At 39.7% G+C, this 23,118-nt stretch overlaps 2 protein-coding genes across 2 annotated transcripts in view; one reads left to right on the forward strand and one right to left on the reverse strand.

The window, feature by feature from the left end:
* Positions 1-23,118, forward strand: part of CYFIP1 (cytoplasmic FMR1 interacting protein 1) — a 73,370-nt gene that overhangs the window by 46,152 nt on the left and 4,100 nt on the right. Inside the window, exons 23-27 of the mRNA XM_062487852.1 lie at positions 345-432; positions 11,128-11,271; positions 12,807-12,897; positions 20,017-20,147; positions 22,387-22,459. Of these exons, the coding sequence (XP_062343836.1) occupies positions 345-432; positions 11,128-11,271; positions 12,807-12,897; positions 20,017-20,147; positions 22,387-22,459 (527 nt within the window). The remainder of the gene's footprint in view (positions 1-344; positions 433-11,127; positions 11,272-12,806; positions 12,898-20,016; positions 20,148-22,386; positions 22,460-23,118) is intronic.
* Positions 5,599-6,267, reverse strand: LOC134057970 (fibronectin type III domain-containing protein 9-like). The gene has a single exon (XM_062515017.1). It carries the CDS (start codon positions 6,265-6,267, stop codon positions 5,599-5,601), a length of 669 nt encoding a protein of 222 aa, XP_062371001.1.

The following is a 23,118-nucleotide window of genomic DNA, read 5'->3' on the forward strand; positions in this document are numbered from 1 at the left end:
TTGCAAGCACAAGGAGTTTTCTTACGCCTTGTGATAGGCTATTGCTACTTTGTTAGTGACTTCCCTGTTTGCTGGCCTGGACTAGAGTAGAGATGAGGAATATTTTGGGATCCTGCACACCATGGGAAGAGCAGTAATTGTTGAACTGCAGTATGATTTGTGTCCATACTTCTGGGCAGTTCAGGCTGTGTGCTTCCTCAATTTCTACTAGGGCTGAAAGGCTGCTGGTCTGGCTTTGATTGTATATGCAGGCAAAGGCAGTCTTCTTCTGGGTAGGGTGCATTAGGTGCACACCTGCTCACCTAAGTATAAGTAATGAATTATTGTTTTTATTTTTTATGTAGATTTGTTCGGACTGTGCTGCCATTTTCCCAGGAGTTTCAGCGCGATAAGCAGCCTAATGCACAGCCACAGTATCTCTATGGATCAAAGGTTGGATTTAATTCCCTTTATCTTTATGGTTTGCTAATGTTTAAAGGTATCATTTTAAATTGTAGAAACTATGGTATATGAAAGTTATTAGGAATGGACTGAAATACATTCTGTGTGTTTTTTAAATTGCACTTTTTTTAAGACTTTGCTGTCAAGCTCACTCATCTGGTGAAGTGAGAACAAGAGCCCATCTTGGGTGCAGCTCTCCCTTGTTCCAGTGATGAAGATTGTGATGACAGAAGAAAAGGGAATAGATAGGAAAAACTCCTTCAGATGTTACCTGACTTAAAAGGAATATGGATTCTGACCATCTTAAACTGTCAAATACCAAACTACTTTAATTCTTTTTAAAATAAATGTAGTTTTTCTTTGGCAACTACAACCCAAGAGCTGCAAACTCATTCTGATGAACTTGGTGTCTTGGCTATCTCATCTTCTGTATTAGCATCCTGTTTCTTGCTTTGCAATTAGGTGAGCTGGGAAGGTTTATGCAAGTTCTCAGTGGAAGGGTACACGATGTGCAGTCACATACTCTGTCCCTATAGCAGTCCCCAGTAGTGAGGTTGGAAAGGAGCTTGTGTGGGTGGCAAGTTGGAAGAGTACGAGGCACAAGTGAACAGCTGTGGGCTACCCAAGTGAGGAAAGTTAGCCTGTATTCACAGGATCAATGATATGCTCATGTGTGATAGATTTGTTCTCCTTGATCAGTGCAGATTTATTTTCTTACTCTTCAGAATTATTACCTGAGTCATAATGACAGTTAAAGTCATAGTGCATTAACATATATTTGCATTTTTAATATCTAGTCAGAAATATTGATCTACCTCAAACAGCAGTAAAAACCAGCAGTGCTATCCTCAGCAAATCATTTGAGACTATATGACAATGTGTCACTCTAAATTTTGCTATGTTTTCTTGAATATTTGGGTGGCAAGATGAAATATGGAAAAGATAAATGAAAATATAAGGATTAAATTAGAGGATGGACAATAAAAGAGTTTAAAATTATTTATTATTATTTAAAATTATTTAAAATATGTACTCATTATATGTCTAATTTATGCAGATGTGCTGTAAGTTCTGGGTGGCTACTCTTAATATCTACTTCCTACATAAACATGAACATAATTAGTCCTTGTCTTATTCTTATTTTCTGTTGTATGGTGAAATTTCAACCCAGTAATCTAGATTTTGAAATATCTCAGGAGTTACAAATTTCAGTGCTAAAATATCTGCTGCATTTGTAAAACTTTATTGCCTTTAAAATGTAAAGGAGGTGGAAAAGGATACATGTCTTATTGTGGAATGTAACAGCTGACTGGTCCTGTAAATAGTGTTTTATGTAATTGTTCTCCAAAAAAGAACAGTAAATTATAGAATAGTGGAATTTTTGTACATTAGAGTTATTGTGTTCCTTACTATTTTAGGAACTGACCAGATACAGCATAGAGCAAAAACCTGACTGAATTTCATAGAGATTGCTAAGTTAATTTATTTAAGTGATGATACAGTGGGGTGAGTGACAGAAGATTAACTGGGGAACACTTTTTTTATCATTCAAGTTACATTATTAAAATGAGTTTAGTAATCTTCACAATGAGAGCTATACCTTTTCAGAATTATTTATTCTTTTTCTATAAGAACAGCAGCAATCAAGGCAGGGGATCTTACTTGCATTTCTGGGGCAAATTTCATAACTAGATAGGCCTGTATTAGAAAATACTTATAACTCTCTGTAGCTTTCAATTTTAACAAAAGTATATTTTTATTCCTGAGTTGAATTGTGTTGAAATTGGGGATATCTGAACTGAGTTTTTTAACATTTCTACTTTATATAGCCAGTAACAGGAATTCTTACATTATAGAGGCTGCACTACTACAGGAAAAACTAAAGACATTTTTGTTTGTATCTCAAAACATTCACATATTCCCAGATATTTCTAAATGGATCAAAGCATCTGTTCTATATTAATGTGTCATGATACTTTGAATAGAGAGTTGTAGTAACATTCTCTTTAGCCTAAAGTTTTCTGAGTGGTATCTTCATGTACTTAGCAAAACAAAAACCCACCGATACAACTTACTTCTTCTGGTTGATATGGAAGCAGAGCTGTCAGGTAGGAAGGAGCCAGCCTGCAAAAGCTCATTAGCCTTTTAAGTGAGCTGGATTATTCCAAAAGTTTGGTTGAGCATGATCAATGAAACCCCTTTACTCAGGTGAAGTATGTGCAGGATTAATGATACTGATGTTAACAGGTTGGAATTCAGCAACAATGGCTGAATGTATGAAATATTTCATAATATGCATATAAGAAAGGATCTTTTCTGGGGACTTGAACTAACTTTGCATGTTAATGAAATACCTGGTTTTATACAGGTTTTGTAGACCAGAATCGAAGGGCTTTCCTTCTGTCTTTTACAACTTTTTCCAAATATTGTATGTTTTTATGTCTCCAGCACTTTGTAGATGGTAACTAATTTATTTTGTGGAAAAGACGTGTTTGAAAGGTACTTCTCATATAATGAGAATATATGGTTTTTATGTACCATATATACATATATATGAGAATATAATGGTTTTTATCTACCTCTGGTGCACATATTAAAATCAGCTTGCACTATGTTGCAACTTATCAGTTTAGTAATCATTTGGAATATTTGCCCTGTACTCAATAACTGTTAATACTGGTGAATTCTCAAATCTAATACAGAATTGCCTGAATGAACCTGAATTAATCTGTAATAAAACTTCCTCATCAAGAACCAAAGAATCATGTAGCTCTGTGAGTGTGTGATGACATGAGTTTTTCAAAACTAGAGCAGAAAACAAATGACACTCTGCATAAGTTGCTCATTTGCAGGAGGTGTGAGATGGTCCATTGCTTGTGAGATGATATAAATGTTTATCTTTGTAGTGCACAGTAAACTCTGTGGGTGGAATGGTTTTATATTTAGAGAAGGTAAATCCCTTGGGAAGCACTTCCATGGTAGCTCTTTGCCATCTCAGTTGGATATAGGCATATCTTTTGGTTATCGTGTGTTTGTTTGCAAATAACTAAATGCCGTAATTATTAATTGCCTTGAAACTGCTTTAAGACTGAATTGCTCCTTGTTCCTCGGCGTGGCATGTGCATGTCTATATAACATAAATGTGTGTATGTATATGTATTGGGCTGCCTTAAAACCCACATAAAGAAATGGACATGCAGAGAAGTAAACAGGTTTCCAAGAGCCCAAAATGTTGGCAGAGATTGTGTGTCTCTTGGCTTCATCCCTTTAATATTAAAATAATCTTTTTTTTTGATGAAAACCTAATCAGAGAAGTGTTACTGTTAATTTGATGACAAGATAATTTTAAAGCATTTTTTTCTGTCCTCGCTACCCAGGCACCCTTTTTTGGCAGCAAACCTGTTGTGTTGACTTCATTGCTCTGATGGGGGTGTTTCAGTGCCTATATCATGTAACACCATCATTTGAAACAGCAGTGAATTGTTATTCTCACAGTTTATTTGAGACTGATGTGCAAGACAAAGGAAAATGTGTCAGCTGGAGGAAGATCTCTGCAGCAGGTGGAGAACATGTTATTACTAACTTCACACAATAAAAATGCCTTTCAAAGTGTTTTCTGAAAGTCATACTCGCCCCCGTTCAGCAAACGTTTCTGTGTGTCATGCTTATCCTACTCAAAAAAAAAAAAAGTAAAGAAGATTCATCACACTTCTGCCAGCTTCTCCCTAGCACTCTGAGAGTTGATGCATTTCACAAGTCGTGGGAATTGTTGTCAAAATAGAGTAGCTGAAAAGATCCGCTACCTGCTGTGAAATATTCTTGGGGAGCTCTCTTGCCAAAATTGTATCCCCCCGCTTAGCTTCCAGGGCCTGGTGGAGAGGGGTGGCAGCTGCCCAGCCAGCAGTTCTCCAGCCTTCAGTGGTACAACTGAGCTGTATGGGAGAGAGCTGACTTCACACATACATTCATAACAAGAGCAATTAAGTGCCTGCAATCACAGTGCACCTTTCTTTTTTTTAGGCATAATATACAGTAATACTAAGATTTACTATGTTTTTATGGAACACAAATGGACTTAAAAGGTTTAAAACATGGTGGCTTATGCATGTAAATCAGACGACACTTGTCACGTCATGAGGGTGAACAGATTTCTGTCTGAAGGACCTTGGCACTTTGCCATGAAGCTCAAGGCAGAATGAGACAATCAGCAGGTTTTCTTGTTACAAAAATAAAATGCATTTTGACATGCTTTTACTATTTTGTCCCCTTTCATTACACAGGATGTAATGTGCAATTAGAAAGGAATTTGCAGCTGATTAATGCATGTTATCATTAAAAGTGAAAGGGAGAGAGAAAAGGAAAGGCTAGGAGCTGCGTGTCTGAATTCCATTTCCTCTGCAGGGAGTCACTGGCCCATGGAGCAGAAGGTAGCTTGTGGTGGGAGCAGAAGAGTGCAAAATATAGTAATCCAGGATATTTCCTTAATTAGACGTGTCCTTACAAAGCCAGTATCTTGCATGTATTTAGACTGAGGGAAAATAAGACAGATTAGAGAATACAGTTAATCCTGGTGAGTTTATTTTACATTCTGAGACTGACCTCAGTGCAGATGGGAAGGATGGACAACAGCCTGGGCAGTGAAGTGTGGTGTCTGAGTGTACTGCTTGTAGTGTGTGTTTTGGGAAGCAGCTGGGATTGTCAGGGTAAAACTCACACTGGCAAACCACTGCATTCTGTGTGTATGTTCCAGTTGCCTGTAGTGTAGCAGTCTGGTTTGCCATCTGAAAACTCCTACTCAGTTTTATTCACACTAGTTAACAAAAATTTCTTTGGTCGCTTTTGATTACTCTTTGTATTTGTTTGCTATTTTAGACTAAAGAAAAGCAGTGCAAACATCCTCTTGAAATGTAAACCAGTTACTTGCTATATGCTTCATTTTTAAATAATGGAGGGTGGCTGAAGTGCTCACTTCTAGGGCACTTTGCATACTTTGTGAACCTTTGCATACAGGCTGTTGGAAAGGGGGGTGTGTGACATCAGAGGTACAGCCAGGAATGCTGTGGCCAGCAGTCAGAGTGTGAGCACCAACAGTGCATGTGATGTATTTGAAGCAGCTTCAGTACCTTATGTAGCAAAAACTTTCGGGGTGAAACTTTTCTAATTTATAGCTGAGCGCTGTCCTGTCACTGGGACTCGTTCCTGACTTTTAGAAGATGGCATGATGGGCTCATTGCACACTGAGGGATTCTTGATGATTGTGGCCAGCTGGATGCCACCTGGCTGCTTTTCCTCAGCATCCTGTGTCCGCTGGCTCTGCCTGCTGAACTCATCTGAGGGGTATGCCACGCTTTTGGTCCATGGCTCCTCATGCTGTTTGGAGGTCCCATTCCGCTCTCGCGAACGCTCGCGTCTCCTGCGGCACAGGAGGTGCAGGCAGCCGTAGAGCAGGACCGCAGCGATGATGAGGAGCAGGACGCTGCTGGTCAGCCAGATACCCAGTGCCAGCTCTTTCTTGGTGTTGCTCCCCGATGCTGGGTCTCGTTCCAGTGTGTTAAAAACTCTGCACTGGTCGCTGGAGGGGTTTGCGGACTGGCAGGTCACGCACATGATGTATGTTGTGAGGGGAGTCAGGTTTTCAACAACAAAGGAGGAGCGAGTGGTGGGCACCCTCTCTTCCTTCTGAAAACTCTTTCTGGAGTAGCTGGATAGCATGCTGTTCCAGTTAGGGTGGTACATGATGCTGTAAAAGCTGTCGACACAACTGGCCATTTTTGGCCAAATTACCATTGCTGTGCTTCCTGTGATGTTTTGGATGGTTATTCCCATCAGGATGTTGCTTGGGAGTCTTTTGTCTCTATTGATGCTGATCTCCCTCTGGACAGGGAGGATGTTCTTTGGATCAGCTGCAGCACGGAGGATGTTGTTGAGATCTTAATCGTAGTGCTCTGTAATGTAGGAATGGTGTTTGTTAGGAAAGTATGCTCTCATCCTTGGTACTTCAAGGATGTTTTACTTGGTAAAAATGGGAGTGAAAGTTCTTGAAGTTTGGGGTGTTTTAAAATGTATATTTATCTTCCTACTGAAAGGGTAAACACAAGCTTAGAGAAATTCCACCAGAGCTGCTGCTCTACAAGTGGCCAGTTATATCTTGAGAGATGGTGAATTTTTGGCAGAATTTACAGTTGTGGAATCACTTCCTTTCACTTTTTTTTCCCCCAGGCAATTGTAAAAAAATGCAGCAGCTGTTTTTTCTCTCTAGTCTGTGTATCTTGCATTTTATGTGAAGTGGCAAGAGGGGTTGACAGGAGTTGATATTGAGGAATAAATGCCTCTGCCATCCACAACTCTTTATTTTTGCCAGTCACAATCAGCTGAAAAACAAAAGAGTATGTGGAAACATGACCACATATTATTTTGTCTCCAATGTCTTACGTTAGTTTCTTATTCCCAAGTTCACTTAGGAACAGCTTCCCTATAAAGACAGGCTGAGAGAATTTGGGCTGTTCAACCTGGAGAAGAGAAAACTCCAGGGAGATCTTACAGCACTTTCTGGTATCTAGATACAGCTAGATACAGCTGGAGAGGGGCTTTTTACATGGACAGGTAGTGATAGGACAAGGAGGAATGACTTTTAGCTTACAGAGAGTAAATTTAAGTAAGTTATTAGGAAGAAATTCTTTATGGTGAGGGCAGTGAGGCACTTGAATGGGCTTTCCAGAGAAGCTGTAGAAGATGGCCCTGCCTGTGGGTGTTGGAGCCAGGTGATCTTTAAAGTCCTTTTCAAGCCAGACTGTTCTGTGGTTCTGTGATATTCTCCATGTTTTGCTGTTAAATTGCACATCTGTAGCCACTGCAGCTACACTGCAGCAGTGGCTGTGAACATTGTACATTAGTGGTATCAGTGTCACAATATTTAGTCTTGATGCTAGTCAGCCTCTTGGAAAAGCTTTGTCAAGCTTAGCGAAATGCAGCCTTCAGTATAGCCTACCTTTTGGATAAATAGTGAGGATTTTTAAAAATTACTAATGCTCTTTGCTGTTCTAAGTCATTTTATGTAATCCCATGGTCTGTTTGCCCTGAATTTATACTCCTCCTCGTCCTCAATTCAAATTAGAAAATCTGCCAGTATTTTGAGATTTCTCAGTATGTGTAACCACTTTAAATAGTGAAAAGAAAACATCTCTTTTCTGCAGTTTCTCTAAACACACCTACTGAAGAATATATAATAACAACCAGTGGGTATTTTCATCTGTTTGGCTTGAGTTTGACGCTTTTACTGTTGTGATGGTAACTTTTGAGAAAGATCTTACCTCAGCAATTTAATCTGATTCCTTAGTTTGATTGTCAGTTTCCAGTGGCACTTGTGGAAGTTTTTTTCCCCTTTGAAAGTTTCTCACTTTTTTTTGAATATAAATGCCCATGACAGTAGCATTATTTCATTGTTTATGACTTTGTTGTGAAAATTAAATATGATTTTTTTTTTAAGATCAAGTTTAAAATGTTATATTTCCTGGCTAAATAACAATTAGTTATTGAAAATTCTCCTGAGGAAGAAAGCTTGTGAGATTTTCTCATAACATATTCTGAAATTATTCTGTAATATTTGTATTTTATACTAGATAGCAGACTGGGAAAATGTATATTTTATGGGATATTTTAAGATGGGATTTAGATAGTGACATTACATTAATAGTAAGAATTCTGTCCCTGTTTATGTATGAAAATTGCTGCTCAAGGCTTTTGGATTATACTTGCTGGGAAGTGGGAAGAAAAATGTGTGTTTATTTTCATGACAGTGTAAAACCATGGATATGACTGATCTGGGTAGATGCTGCTTTTCTAATTCTGTGGTAAATGCACCATTTTTAATACAGCAACAATATAAAGGAACTGAGTTTGCTATCAGATAAACTTACCAAACAGACTCATTTTGGCACGTACCCAACTACTGCAGATATGAAAATAGAGTGCATTAGTGAGATGAGAGCTTTTACTTGCTCAGTTACCTTCTCTTTAACTGGTATATCCCTATTACTTAAAATTATAATTTTTTTTAATGGAACACTTTCTAACACAGCCTAGGAGCAATAGTTTCAACAGTTTAATCCTCATAGCATTTTGTAAGTAGAATGAACTATAATTAAATAAAAATAATACATTTCTATTGTTACAAACCATCAGTTATTAGAAAACACACAATTACTGACATGTAAATGTTTGGAAAAGCCATCTGATGTTTTATGGATCATAAAGTCAATACTTACTGTGACTCTCTGACAGAAATTCCAGAACACAATTTCTTTACGGTGTTGCTGCTGTGAAAATGTTGCAAACACCAAATTTTTTGTATCTCTGTCTACTTGAGTTATTTCCTGACAGCTCTTTGCTTGCCAGTTTGCTTTTTCTTCTCCTCAGATTCTCTGGACTGAATTCTCATTGCTTGGTGATTTCAGTTTTTTTCTCCGATGCTGCTGGTGGCATGGTTTCTTTGTCTCTTCCACTTAAATTCCTGCAAGAGCACATTTTGTCTAAAAATGCTGTTTCCTTGCTTTTCAAAGACCACACAGGAGAAAAAAATTAATGTCTTTTCCCTCCTCTCTTGCTTGCCTTCCCTTGGCAGTATGCTGCCTGAGCATCCCTGTTATATACTCTTGTGTGTGGACCAGTGATGCTGTGAGTGATTAATGTTAGCACTTTGATGACATCAGCAACTAACAACTCTTTTTTTTTTTTTTAATTTAAGTAGAGGAGGGAGCAAGTATAGCTTAAATAATGAACAGCAACTTCCCTCCCTTTCCACCTCCACCCCCCTCTAGTTAGTGGCTTCTTCCCTAAGGATTTTATGCTTTTGTGTCTCACTGGTGGGGAAATGGTGCTGGTGTGTAATGCTGTTTTCTAAACCTGTTGTTACAGTTTAGAAAGATCCACTAATCCAACATGTAGGCTGTAAATTTTAGGTACTTTTCCACGAGGCTTGCATGAAAGATGTATTTTTAGATTGGCTGGCTTCTTATTGTTATGTGTTGGCAAGTTTTTTAAATACCAAAATCATGGTTTTCTATGACAAAATTCCTGCTGTGTGAAGAGAGGTTCCCTCCCCTTAACCTTATGGAAGAAAAAGGCTTTAAACCACTAAAATAAAATTCTTGTGCTGTAGCTGAAATAGATAGTTCTGATATGTTTGTTGTAGGAGACCCATCTAATTGGAAACATCAGGAACAAAATATAAAATCTCATCTTTTAGGGGCAATTGTATAAATCCTTAGTTTATCAGGACATTCACCTGCACATATGTCTGTAAGGTTTTAGCAGTTCTCTCTGCTGTCTTTGCCCCAGACCCCATTTTTTAATGCGGAGGGCTATGGAAATGCACAGGTTGTACTAGAGGGATGCAGCTTTAGGCTGTCCCCTGGTGGGACACAACTGGAGTTTGGCCTTTTAGCCAGCTCTGATGTAACAGCAGGACTGTGTTGTTTATTAGAATTCTAGTAGTCATCCAAGTGTCTATTTTAGTTTGCATCTAGAATTTTTAAACTTCTAAGACCTCAGTTGGAAGCTGGTGTTTATATAGAAACAAACAACATAAATAAAAATCATATTCTATTCTGATTGCTTCAAAAGGTGATTTCTAAGTCCTTTTATGAGAATAAAATCCTTTAAGAGCCTGATAGAGTTTTTTGAATTGAATTCCAACTAGCTTAATACCATGTATTTACATTACCTGGTGTTAACTTGTGTGGGTACTTAGGGCAGGATCTGCATTGAAGAGAATGTTTTTCCCAGAAAATCTTCTGTTACAGCTGTGTGTGAAGTTGAAAGTTGAACAGTGTGCTGTTTTCCATGGGTGTATTGCAAAGAATGAAACTGCAAAAAACTAAAGGAAACACAACAGTCCCTTCTGTAAGAAAGGTGGCCAAGATTCCCGCTAAAATTAAATTTCAGGGTATTAGGGGAACAACCCCCTTGCAGAAATAGAAGATGCTAAGGTAGCCAACACTGTCTAATCTGCAGCTTCAGCAAACAGTTCCTAAATCCCCACATTACATCAGTCTGTACCTCTGTGTTCACTTTCATAGAAATAAACATGACTATGGCAAATCATCTGGTTCTATTTATACAAGTCTTGAAGAATTTCCATGACATTACATCCCAGACTTAGATTTGCTTTGATCTTGTGTACAGTTAGGGGGTTTGAAAAAGAAAGATCCTTACTAATTAGCTGCAGAGAGCAGTAACTTCAGGAGACTTTTTTTTTGTAGTGGAGTACTCAGTGACTTAAAACACCTATTACGAACAGAAAATTGAAGTAATTTCTTTCAAGATGTTTTGTGCATAAAATGGAAGATAAAGCTTTGCTTTAAATTTAGGAATCTCACCATGGCACTGACTACTTTTATGCTTGTGTAAATAGAAAAGTACAAAAAATAAAGTGTTCATGGTTTTATAAAAGATAAATGGAAGATGTCTGCTTGAAAAAAAAGTGCTCACAAATTTGTCATGCTGATAGAGAGATTTTTGTTGGAGTTCCTGCCTTACAAAAGAGAAACTGTTATTTATATTTCTTCCAGTGAGATACAAAGCTTTTATTTCAGTTTTAATCTGCTTTAAAATGACATTTAAATTACATTATTATTGAGATACAGGCAGACAGAATTTTTATTAATCATATCTGTTTTCTTGTTTTAGGCATTGAATTTGGCATATTCCAGCATTTACAGCAACTACAGGAATTTTGTTGGTCCACCTCACTTTAAAGTCATTTGTAGACTTCTTGGATATCAGGGCATTGCTGTGGTGATGGAGGAGTTGCTGAAAGTTGTCAAGAGCCTGGTATGCTAATTGTCTTTCTTTTCCTGTTAGTCCAAATGGTTTCTTATAGGAAATGTCTCAGGAAAAACAAAGTGAAAGTGAGATCCTGGATAAAAATAATTAAAATTAATTCCATTGAAATTCAATATAAACTGTGCTTGTCAGGACTCAATGTCTTGTATGAGTGATAGAAAGAAGTGCCTTGGTGTCCTGACCAATGTTTTGAAAACTTTGGATTCTTCATTAGAGATTGATCTAATTTTTAGTGGCCTGAGCTGTTAGGGCCTAGATAGGCTCTGAAAAAGTATGAGTATTTTAAATTAGTTCATTTCAACTTAAAGACCGTACTCTACATTCACTTCCTTGATATTTTTTGAGAACAGCTGTAGTGTGCTTTCTGCTTGGCACCTAACTTCAGGGCTCTCAATAATGACATCACTGATAAATGACTCCTTAACAACAGGAGTTTGACCTCTGTGCTTGATTAGCAGTGCTGCTCAGGCCAGTTTTGAAGACATCATCCGTGCAGCCTGGGTGTCCTGTATTGCAAGGAGTCTTCTTTGTAATTGGGAGGAGGTTGAGGTGCTGGTTCTTTGCTATACTAGTAGAATCTATATATACAGCCAAAGTGCATTGCAGTTAATTTAAGCCAAATAAATTATATTTTCCTCCCTGTTGCTTGTAGGAACATGCTGCCAAAATAATCCAAATGTACCAGGGAAAGCTGTGGTATTAATAATCATACTTCAGGCACTCGACACATTTGGCAGTTTGTTTACAGTAATTCCCACAATGTACTAAGTATGTTTCTGATGTTCTAGAAAGGGTGAATCCTGCTTGAAAAGGTGCTGTAATTTAATCTTCAGGAAAAGAGGAAAACATTTATACTTTTCAGGGTTTGAGTGTCAGGTATTGGCTTGCTATGTTTTATGAGAGGGCTTTTTTAGTAACTTAGTGGTAAATTGTCTCAATTCATTGAAGTGTGGCATTGAGCACTTGGTCACTTGTAAAGAAGGTTAAAAGTCCTGGGGGAGAATATCCTGCCAATGTCTGATGCAGATGCTCAGATGTAGGGGACAGAAAAGGGAGAGGTGTCTAGTGGTAGGTAGACAGGCTGGCTGGAGGCTGGGAATGTCTCAACTGGTTTGCCCAGTTTGGGCTGTTGCAGCCATTCCTAATCATAAGGGCTTTTTTCATGTTGCTTTTGAACACATTTTGATGCTTTTTGAATGGTTTTGAAAGCCTTCAAATGCAAATTTTTTAACCAAAAACCTAAAAGTTAGTTAGACAGTAAGGAGTCTGAAAGAAAAACGTGTTTTCCTCTTTTTTACCTTCCTGGCCTTAGCTGTTGTGACACTCTTCTTGTAGCAAAGGTGGCTAATGCCATGTGAACTCTGTAAATTTGAAAAAGTTGCCTTTTTAAAGATGATGACTGGCAGAATTAAATGCAAGATTTTTAGAGCTGCTTCAGTTCATGTATAGTTTGAATGCAGTTTGTTGTAAAGTTTCATAGTTCAACAGCACTGACATGTTTACATACATCTGTTTTCTCTTAGTTACAAGGGACCATTCTTCAGTATGTCAAGACCCTAATGGAAGTGATGCCTAAGATCTGTAGGTTACCAAGACATGAGTATGGTTCTCCAGGTTAGTTTGTGTTTAATGTTACCTTAGCAGCCTTAATAAGGTGATACTAGCCACTATCTTCTGAATTTCTCATAGCTGTCTTTCCCTCTCTCCTTTTTCTCCTGATAATCAGTTTTTAGTCTGGATTTGGTTTTATGTTTCTTTTTTCTTTTCCCTTAAAAACAATCATAGAATGCTGTGCTTTCTGAAAGTACTTAATGAAGTTTTAAGATTTCTGCATGCAGGACAAAAGGATGACAATCTGTATAGAGACAGCCTTATGGCATAATTGATCTTGAGCTGGGATGTCCACAATAGTTTCTGATTCTCATCTTTCTCTTAAGCGTGTTGAGCTTTTGCCTCAGCAAGTTAGCCTCTCGCATTTTTTCTGTTTTAATGTCTAATTTAGATAACCCAGTTCTCTGGAACAGCCTCTATTCCCTTTACCTTTGCCCTCACCAAATGCAAGATAAAAGGAGTGATATTGCTGGGAGGCAAACTGGTCCTGCCAGAATAGTTCTGCCTGAGACTTGTGTGGGGTGCATCTTAGCCTCTCAACAGGAGGTGTGACAGTTGCAAAAGAAGAAATGGCATTGAAAGCTGCTTGCCACTCTGGAGAAATAATTGGCTAATTAGTATTTATCACATTGTTCACTGAAATTCTGAATCCACTTTTCACTTCAAAATATTCCTCCTTCAGAACTTCTAATTAACACAAATTAGTCCTTCCATGTGCCACCCACCTCCTGAGTTTATTTTTCCAGAGTCACTTAGTTTTATTAAATGCCACTCCAGCTGGAATGAAGTTGGGTTGTTTCTGCTTCCCACAGCTTGCTTGACGTTCTTTCCCAATGTTAAATGAAATTGAGGTCTTACTAAGTGCTTCCTTCCTGTTTTTCTCCCTGGAGCATAGAAATGGATGAATCATGGTAGTTAGGAATATAAAAATAATCTCTCTGAGGCTTTTAGCCATTCATTAATGTCTGACCGCAAAACCATTAGGTATTCTCAAATACAGATAATGCATCACCAGGATCTGTGATCACCAGGATCCCAGGTCACGCTGGGAAGCTTGCCAGATATCCTCACTTGTAAGGCAAAATATTTGGCAGGAGATACCCAGGGATTTTAGGAGAAACCTTTCTCTTAAGGTTGAAAGACAATCATCCTATACGAAAAGCAGGACTTTACTGGTGCAATGCTAACAAACTATTTTGACCTCATATTTACTCTTCTGAAAGAAATGGCATTTGTTTATATGCCTACTGTACCAAGAGATCAAAGTAACTCTTGGTTTTACAATGGAATATCATACTTAGTTTTAGAATTGAACTGGATCTCAAAACCCCCCCTGATTGTCCACTCCTTTACTGGTCCTGTTCCTGTCAGGTTCTGTCTTAACACACATAGTTTTGCTGTTCCTAACTATTTCTAGCAGAGGACACATCATAACGCCCTGGAGAGTCTCTTCCAAGAAATGTAGAGACAACCTTTATAGCACTGTCATTCCATCTCTCCCTTTCCCTGCCAAGTCACCAGACAGAAAAGGTTTGTGGAAGATCAGGACACCTCCATCACTCACCCACATTGGGGAAAAACTGCCCTGTGCTCTCTGACACGTCCGCATCATGGAGCTGTCTGCCCTTGGAACTGCGCTGGCTGATAAAGGAAAATGTTTTCTGTGATGAGGATGTGCTGTAGATTTTAGCCTTCATCAGGAGAGGAATTGCCAGACTATAGAAGGGCAGGCTCAAAGCATAGGTCCATTGAATCACTGTCCTCTGGTTTCTGTGCTAAATTGTCTCTTTAGCAGTCTTTGCCACGCCTTGTTTATGTGTTTTGTCACAGAAAATGCAAGCCAATACACACCAACTGTTGTCTGTTCCCTCCTCTGCCTCCAAAAGCTTCCTCAGAAGTTGTTAGTTGTAGTAGTAAGCCTGACTGCTGTGGGGTATGTCTGTGTGCTGCTTCTGTTCTTTCATAACAAATCATTTAATAACCTCTTTACAACTGACACAACCTATATATACAGACCAAAACTGTGATTCCAGTCTTTATCTAAAGTATGTAGATTCTCATCTATCTTGACGTAACATCATTTATTAATTCAGAATTAATTTCCTGAGTCCATTCTCCACATGCAAAGGGATTTAAGCACACTTAGAAGTAAGTGTCTAGATCTTTCATGCACTTCAGACTTCTCATTTGAGGAGTTTTGTTTGGACTCTGCTGATTGCAATTCCTTGGCCCCTACATAATCAGCCTTCTAGATTTGTGGATTTCTAACTGGTGAATTATTGCTGCTAAAAGGAGCAAGGTACAGACAGTGGCATCAGAGTTGTTCAGGACTCCTCTTTGCCAATGGGTTTGTTTCCATAGGAACAGTCTAAAGTAGTGGAGAGCTTGTTCATCTTGTAGTCATAAAAATATTTGTCTAAAAATACATTAAGCATAAGGATTTTTAAAGGGACCTTTTAAAGTTGCTAAAGCTCTTAAAGAAATATTTGCCTTGTAAGAGTTTAAGCTTGAAATTTCACCTTGGAGGTAACATTTTCTCTTGCTATTTTTTGAGTATTTGAACATGTCATTTCTGCTTTTGATGAATGAGTATCCTGCCACTGAAGTGGACACTGAAGTGTTATTGAATACCCATGAGGAAAAGTAGTTTGTCAGTCTGCTGTGAGAAGAGGCTTTTGTCGCTGGTGTACCATCCCCCCAAAATAAACTTTTTAAAAGATCAGTGACCTTAGCGAGATAAAAATCTCATGAGAAACTAGCCAAATTGTGTATTTTTTCATAGGTGTAACATTTCATGTTTTTCTTTAAAAAAAAACCAAAACCTAACAAAACCAAAGAAACAGAATACTCAAAGCTGGTGCAGGACAAAGCACATGTTATCCCAGGTCATCATTCCTGGATACATGTATATGCTTAAACCTGATGAATATTTCCATTGAAAGGACTCAATGGCACCACTCTTGATATGCAGAGTTAATGATGTCTCTTGTAAGCCAAAGAAGCATTTGGTTGCAGCATTTAAAGGTCTCTATGAAAGTGAACATAAACTAAAGGTCATTATAGCATCCAGTTTCTTGGAGCACCTTTGCTACTGCAGATTAGTAGATTTTATTTGATAATAGTGAAGTCAGTTCTTTGCAGAAAATAACCTAAACACTAACTAGACCAAGAATTATAACCAAGATCCAGTCAAAAATTCAGTTCTGGAATTAATAGTTCATTTTTGTCCTAGTCTTTTAGGTACCAGAATTGTTATAATTTCTGGAACATGTTTGGTTTCAGTCTGTAGGTGTGAATTGAGAAATGATAGATGACCAAAGTGAAGGAATCCAACCACCTTTGAGTTGCATGTGTTGATTTGCTCTGACTTCCTAAATTAATCAGTGTACAGACTGCACAGCTGAAACTTGGCATCTGCTGTTTGAGTGCTGTTGAGATAGGCTTTTGGAAGAAGAGAGGGAACCTAATCCTTTACTAATCTTCTGTACTTTACTGGATCTCTTCTATATCAACAGTCTTTTCTTCTGTTGAGATCTGTGTAAATCAGAAACTGGGATTATATAATCAATTATTATGACGCCTAATGTTGTTCCATCTGCAGGAATAGAGGGATTTAATTAAAACTGCTTTCTTGGAGAGGTGGAGCAAAAAACCTTGATTCATTTACCTTGTGAAGTTCTGTGTATATATAACTAATTCAGTAACTTATTAATTCCACCCACAAACAGAATTACAGGAAGAAGGAAGGTTGCAGGCAATTAAGTGAAATTAACTTTCCTAAGACACTTGTTCCTTTTCCAGGGCTTTAGAAGGCATGCATAGTCTTTCATAAAAATACACATCTGTGTACTGTGCACAGAAGTGTAATTTGGAATGGCATTGCTCAAGCATTAATGAAAATATGATGATGCATTTCTGCCACAGGACTTCACTGGGGAGCAGATTGGTCTTTTATCAGAAATAGCCTGTGTAGCTCTGTAAACTTTCTTCTGTTTTGCTGGTAAATCAAACTCTTGATCCGAAGGGAAGAAGTACACTAATGATGACAGCATTTGGAACACCTGCATGCTAAATACTGGCTGTCAAATTTTCAAAATAATATCACAATTTGTTCATGAATGTGTGTAGGTGTGCATATTTATTTATCTGTATATGGAGACTGAGGCTTTGAGTGAAGAAATAAGGAACTGTGTTAAATACTTTGAGAGGAGCTCTGTCACCTGGAGTGACTATAAAAGACAGTAAGTAATTTTTATGGTATGAACCTCAAGCCTCTTTGACTTTTACTATCCTGCTGCTTTTGGGTGGACTTAATGTCTCTTTTTGGTTTCAGTCACACTTTCAGTATGAGTCTCTTGTTTCTGGTCAGAGTTCTCTGTGCTGCTCCTGGTTTCTTTCTGTGCCATTCTGCTCCTTTATATTTACTTTAGGTGACATGGGTTATTCTCAGGATTTCACTGCTCATGAAAAAATATTCTCTTCTTTTCAGGTGTCAGCCTTTTTTCTGAAACTCCCCACAAAATCCACAGGCTGGCTAGGGAATTGAGTGGAGTCTGAAAACCCTACTCTTTTCCATCCCTGTCATGACCAATGGTTTGTTTCCATGTTGCAACAGCAGAATCTTCCTTGCTGTTCTGCTCAGCTTCTGTTTCTCACCAAGCTGCTCTCCACCCACTCTTCCAATGTAAAGGGAAGAGCATGTCCCATGGCCATGCATGTCACCAATATCCTGTTTGCTCAGATAGTGCTTTCTCTCCATGGTGACCCTGTGGAGAAGTCTACAGTTCCTCATGGTATTTCAGGGAGTCCTCCAGGCCTTCTGTTGGTTCACCATCAATCTCTGTTTGTGTGGCACAGATCATAAGACTAGAAGCGTTGGTAGATGTTCTAGTTTGATTTCCTCTATGGCACAGACTTAAGTCTAGGATAACCCATCAGACTTTAGTTTGCAGAAAGTCTTGGAACAAGGAAAGTATTCGTCTTCTTAGAAGACCTTTCTTTCTAGATGTGGAAATCCTTTCATGAAGAAGCACAAAAGAAATACTAGGGTGTGTAACTAAAACACACTGGAGATTTGTGGTAAAGCTGATTTCAGTTCTCTAACTTCACATTTTCTTCCTAGTATCAAAAGTTTTTTGGGGAAAAATTTTCAACTTTTTCAGTCTCATCTTTAAAATGGGAGTTCCAGTATTCAGCACTGCAGCATCCCATTGCCACAGTGGGCAGGCATGTTTAAATGACAAACACAAGTGTTCACTGCTCCTCACACACCTGGGGATTGTGACTGGCTGGTATCCTGCAGTATTCAGTGAACACTGACAGCCTTTCCCAAAGCTTTTCCATTCCACAGTCCCTGTATTGTGGGGAGGTAGGAGTTGGTGATGTGCTGGCATTGGTTGCTTTTTAGCTAGTTGTAAACGTGTTACCTTGGAATAATTAACCTCAGCAAGAAGTCACTATGTCTAACCCCTCTCCATCAGTTTTTCAGTTCTGTTTTTCTCTCAAGTCACTGAAGTACTAAAGTTAGGCTTGAAATTCACCTCCAGTGAATACATGTGGGAGCACTCATTTACTGTTAATTTTCTATTGACAAACAGTTCTTTGAGATGTAACAGAGCCAGCCTTGCATCCTCTCATCTTGCACTTTACTGATGTTTTCTGTTACTAATTTTAATAATATGAGGCTTTCTGTAGAAGTGTGTGGTTTACCTACATATTTCTTTCCTTCACTGTATGTTTTCAAGTTCCTCTGCTGAATTAGAGGAATTTCCTTGGAATAGATGTGCTGCAGGCTGGATTACATGTTTGTGTGCTCTTCTCCAGCTGTTGCCTTACTGGGTAGATAGCCAAGTATGACCTCCTGCGTGAGAAGTGTTCATCAGTTGTGTCAAAGGAAATCATGGGAAGGTGCTGAAGGGCATCTGTGTTCTCTTTCCTTGTCTCAATTGCTTTAGATGCAGTTGGGTGGAGATTTATCTGGCTTGATTCATTGTAATGGAAACGAACTGCCATGTGCAGCATGCAGTTTGAAAGCTTTTTATGATGCATTTTCTTCTCAGTCAAGAGTTTTGGTGGCTTTTTAGAAGGGACAGGCTTGTGCAGAAAGATGGAGAAATGCTGCTAAGAATTAACTGGTAAAAAGCTGAAGAACTGTCTGACCTACAGTAGTTCTCTGCTCTTCCATCCTGCACATGGCTTTAACCTCTGAAAGGTAACCAGGCTGGGTCTCTGCAGAAGCTGCTGAGCCTGTGGTTCCCAGGGCTTCTCTCTAACCAAGGGACTGTGCAGCTTTTCTGGGGCTGGAGGGCAAGGAGCTGGAAGTCCACCAGCATGTTAACACATCACCGTTGTTTAGCAGAAGTTTGATGGAAAAGACACATGTCTGTGTAAACTATGTGGGTTTGAAAATTGTAATTTTTGCTGTTTTTAAACAGCTTTTGCAAAACTTTGACAGAAACGGGCACTGTCAGAGTCATAGCCTGACACTACCTCTCTTCCCTGTGTATGAGCTCTCTGCTCCTTGCTGGCTCTGTCATCCATGAAAATAGCAGCTGTGAATTGAGTGTGTCAGTGATGCAGCAGGTTGGGGAATGGTGGCTAAACAGGACTTAAAGCTGATGAGAGCTCTAGTCTCTCTTCCTGCTCCTGGGTATTTTTTTCTTACCTCTTACACTGGCTCCCTTTTCCAGGAGTGAACAGTTAGGCATGCCACTTTGCATGATTTATCCACTTAAAAAGGTCAGTGCACTGGCTTAACACTTCATAATCTCTGAGTTTTAATGCATTTAAATGCTGCTCCTTTCAGTTTTCTCTAGTCTGCGTGTCTGGAGATAAAATCTTGTGTGCTGATACGTGGAGAGGGAAATCAAAACCTGCACCCTGGGTTATTTGTATTCTCAAACAGTGTATGGATGCACATTTGTGCAACCTTTGAATGGACAGATTGGTTAGAAAAGGGCTTTTGAAGCAGAAATTGAAATTAATCCTGATCTCTATGACTCTTACTCACATGGCCGGTATCTTTTGTCTGCTTTCTTGAGGTAACTGTGTGCCTGTGTTGTCATCACTAGATTTTTTTCTGGATCCTGAGACTTTTATTTTTCACTTCTCTTCTGAATTCAGGTATCTTGGAGTTTTTTCACCATCAGTTGAAGGACATTGTTGAATATGCAGAACTGAAGACTGTCTGCTTCCAGAATTTACGTGAAGTGGGAAATGCTGTCCTGTTTTGCCTCCTCATTGAACAGAGTCTGGTAGGTGCCTGCTGTGCTAGCTTAAAATCCATCTGTCTCTCAAAATGTACTCTCATATTTTTGTTACTAACGTCATCAATAACAAGGTTGAAATCTGTGAGTTTGCTGTTACTGATGGGCAGATGGGTAGAAACAGTTCCCTGAACTCATCTCTTAGAGTCTTGCAGGGGCTTTCATGTCTGTTAGATAGTGATACCTGACTTTGCTGGGTGAGAGACATTGCCTCTTGCATGGTACCTGAGAGTCTGACATTGCAATCTTAACCGTAAATTACAATCACATTGTGCACTCCTGCAGACCGTCAGTGTGGTCACTCTCTATGTCAGTGAGTTGTGCATCTGGTACTGCTGTATTCCTTTCCTGCATGTCATTCCTGTTGAGGTCTGAAACATCACAAGGTTGGACATCCTCCTTGCTGCTTGGATGACTGACAGTGGTGCAGAAATTCACTCATCTGTCTTATCTTGAATGAAACTGTGAAATGTGTCAGTCTTCCAGCTGCTTCTGATATATCTAGAATCTGTCTTACACTGTGTAAACCCACTCACTGCTGAGGGCATAGTGCTACAACTGATCTTTGTCCCTATCTCCAGTTTTCTTTTCCCACCCTTCTTCCATGTCATTACTATTTGCTGTTCAAACAAGATGCCCAGACCTGTGATTTCTTTGTTTTGTGTGCTTACAGAGAAAATGTGGGCATTGATAGATAGATAGAATAGATCAGAACAGCAACAGGTATGCTGGCTTCCCTTTCTTTGCCTGCAGGGTGCTGTTGAATGTTGGGTGGGGGGGATCTCTTCCTGCTGTGCATACAGGCACCCTGCCCAGGCTGTGCAAGCTCACGGTGCTGCTGAGGTTGGGCAGCATGCAGAGATCTTTGCTGACTGCAAACCAGCCACGTCATTTCCTCAGCAAGCTGGCTGGGGGCCTGCTGTTGGACAAAAATAAACCCTCACAGAAGGCTTCTCCAGGCTGTATTAGTGTTAGATAAGGTAACAAAGACATGCTGTTCCTCAGGGTTCCTGCTCATGGTGTTAGAGGATCCCTCCCTCAGGGCAGAGAGTAATTGTAGGGCTTGTCAGCAGCAAACCTGTAGTCAATAATGGCACAGCTGAAACAGAATGAGAAGGTGGATTACTTTGGATTTAGGCTGAGTGGGTGCATGGTGAAAGGCCAGGCAGGCAAGGGCCCTCACTCCCTCCTGGGAGGATTGAGGGTGTACCAGAGTGACACCAATATGGAGGTACCTTCTTTGGGACACCACTGAGGTTACCCTTTCCAGTCATATGCCTGTGCTCACTGCTTCTCCTCTTTTTTGTCCTCACTCAGACCCCCATGTCCTGTCATATATTTCAGTGTTTTTCCATTGTGGTCATCTCTCATAACTAATCTAGACTTGAGCACAGTGCAAAGTGTAATTCTGAGTATGTCTGTGATAGTGGGTGGGTCTTGTTCATCCTGATACATGCATTTCCCTGGCTGACATCAAGGAATTACACCTGGAAAAGGCACATGAGCCCCAGCACCCTAGCCTTGCTAAGAGTATGGACAATGACCAACTTTTCTAAATTAGTGTTGAAGGATTACAAATTAGTATGGTCTCTGCTTCAAAAATGAGGAGAGAGTCGTAGCAAGGTCACGCATCTGTTACAGGTCATCTCTGCATTTTCCCTGTGTGTACACACAGGAGCAAAGAAACAGGAGCCATCTGTCTTCCTTTCCTCTGTCCCTAAAGATGTAAAATACTTCCTAAGACAAGTTTCTCTGCTGTTTTATGTCTCAGCCTGCCTGGCAGGGAGACACTCCCACTATGATAAGCTCTCCTTACGATAATGGGCTGTGGCTCTGCTAAAAATAACCATGCAGTGAGTCATCTTCTTCCCCTTTTTGTCTGTGCAGGAGCTGTCTGCCACTTTCCCACCTTTAGTTTAGTTTATTTAATAAAAATAAAATTCGTTTATTTAATAAATACCTTGTCCTATATGAAATGCCAGCTGAGGGTGGGTGGGGAGTTGCTGGAGTTTATTGGGGAGTTCAAAGTAACCCGGTGAAATGTGAGTGATCCATGGGGAGAGGCAGGGCTGGGAGCGGCTCCCTGCCATGGTGGCAGAGGCCGGCTGCCCTCTGGTGTTCCTGCAGTGGCATTGGCCTGCGTTTGGAATCCCTTCCTGGGGCTCTGGTGTGGCTTGGGGATTTGATGCTTCTGTCCTAAATGCCTCTCGTTTTCTTTTTGTCCCAGTCTCTAGAGGAAGTGTGTGACCTGTTGCACGCAGCGCCATTCCAAAACATCCTGCCCAGGGTTCACGTGAAAGGTATCGGCAAAGTGAAAATACCTTCCTTGGGTAATGCTTTCCCCATTCCCTTCCTGCTGCTGTGGTTTCAGTAACCACCTCCAGCCACCCTTTACCACAGCACTGGTAATTACAGGACAGAGGTATCAGATCCAGCCTGTTTGTCTGGCTGGAAAAACAAATGTTTCCTGGCCACACTCTGTGCAAATGACAAGGGGAAGAGGAGGAATGCCATGAAAGAGAAAAAGCAGGATGGATGCCCAGGGCAGTATTAGCCTGCGTTCTGGATATTGTGAGAGGCTTTTCTGAAGCTGCTGTTTAGCTTATAGAATTGTCATTTAAATGGGGTGTAGGGAGTCTGCCAGCAAATAAGTAAATAAAGGTGGTCCCTGTAGATTTTTCACTTCCTTTTCACTAAACTGAGTTTGCAGTAGTGAATATTTGCAGGATTGCTTCCTATGCTATCTTCTGTCCTCATCTTTCATCATGAGAAAGTGAACTGTCCCCCCTCCCCCTTGCCCTCTCTTTCTATGTTTCTCTTCTGTCTCCTTTCTTTTCCATTTCTCACTGCTGGAGCAGATGATGCATTCTGCTTGGAGAAATCCCATTAGCTACAAAACTCTGAGAATATTTCTAAGCTCACAGTAGCTACTTGCATCTCTGCATAAAACTAATTGTAA

Source organism: Cinclus cinclus, chromosome 2 (assembly GCF_963662255.1).
Source record: "Cinclus cinclus chromosome 2, bCinCin1.1, whole genome shotgun sequence".
In the NCBI taxonomy this organism is placed as follows: domain Eukaryota; kingdom Metazoa; phylum Chordata; class Aves; order Passeriformes; family Cinclidae; genus Cinclus; species Cinclus cinclus.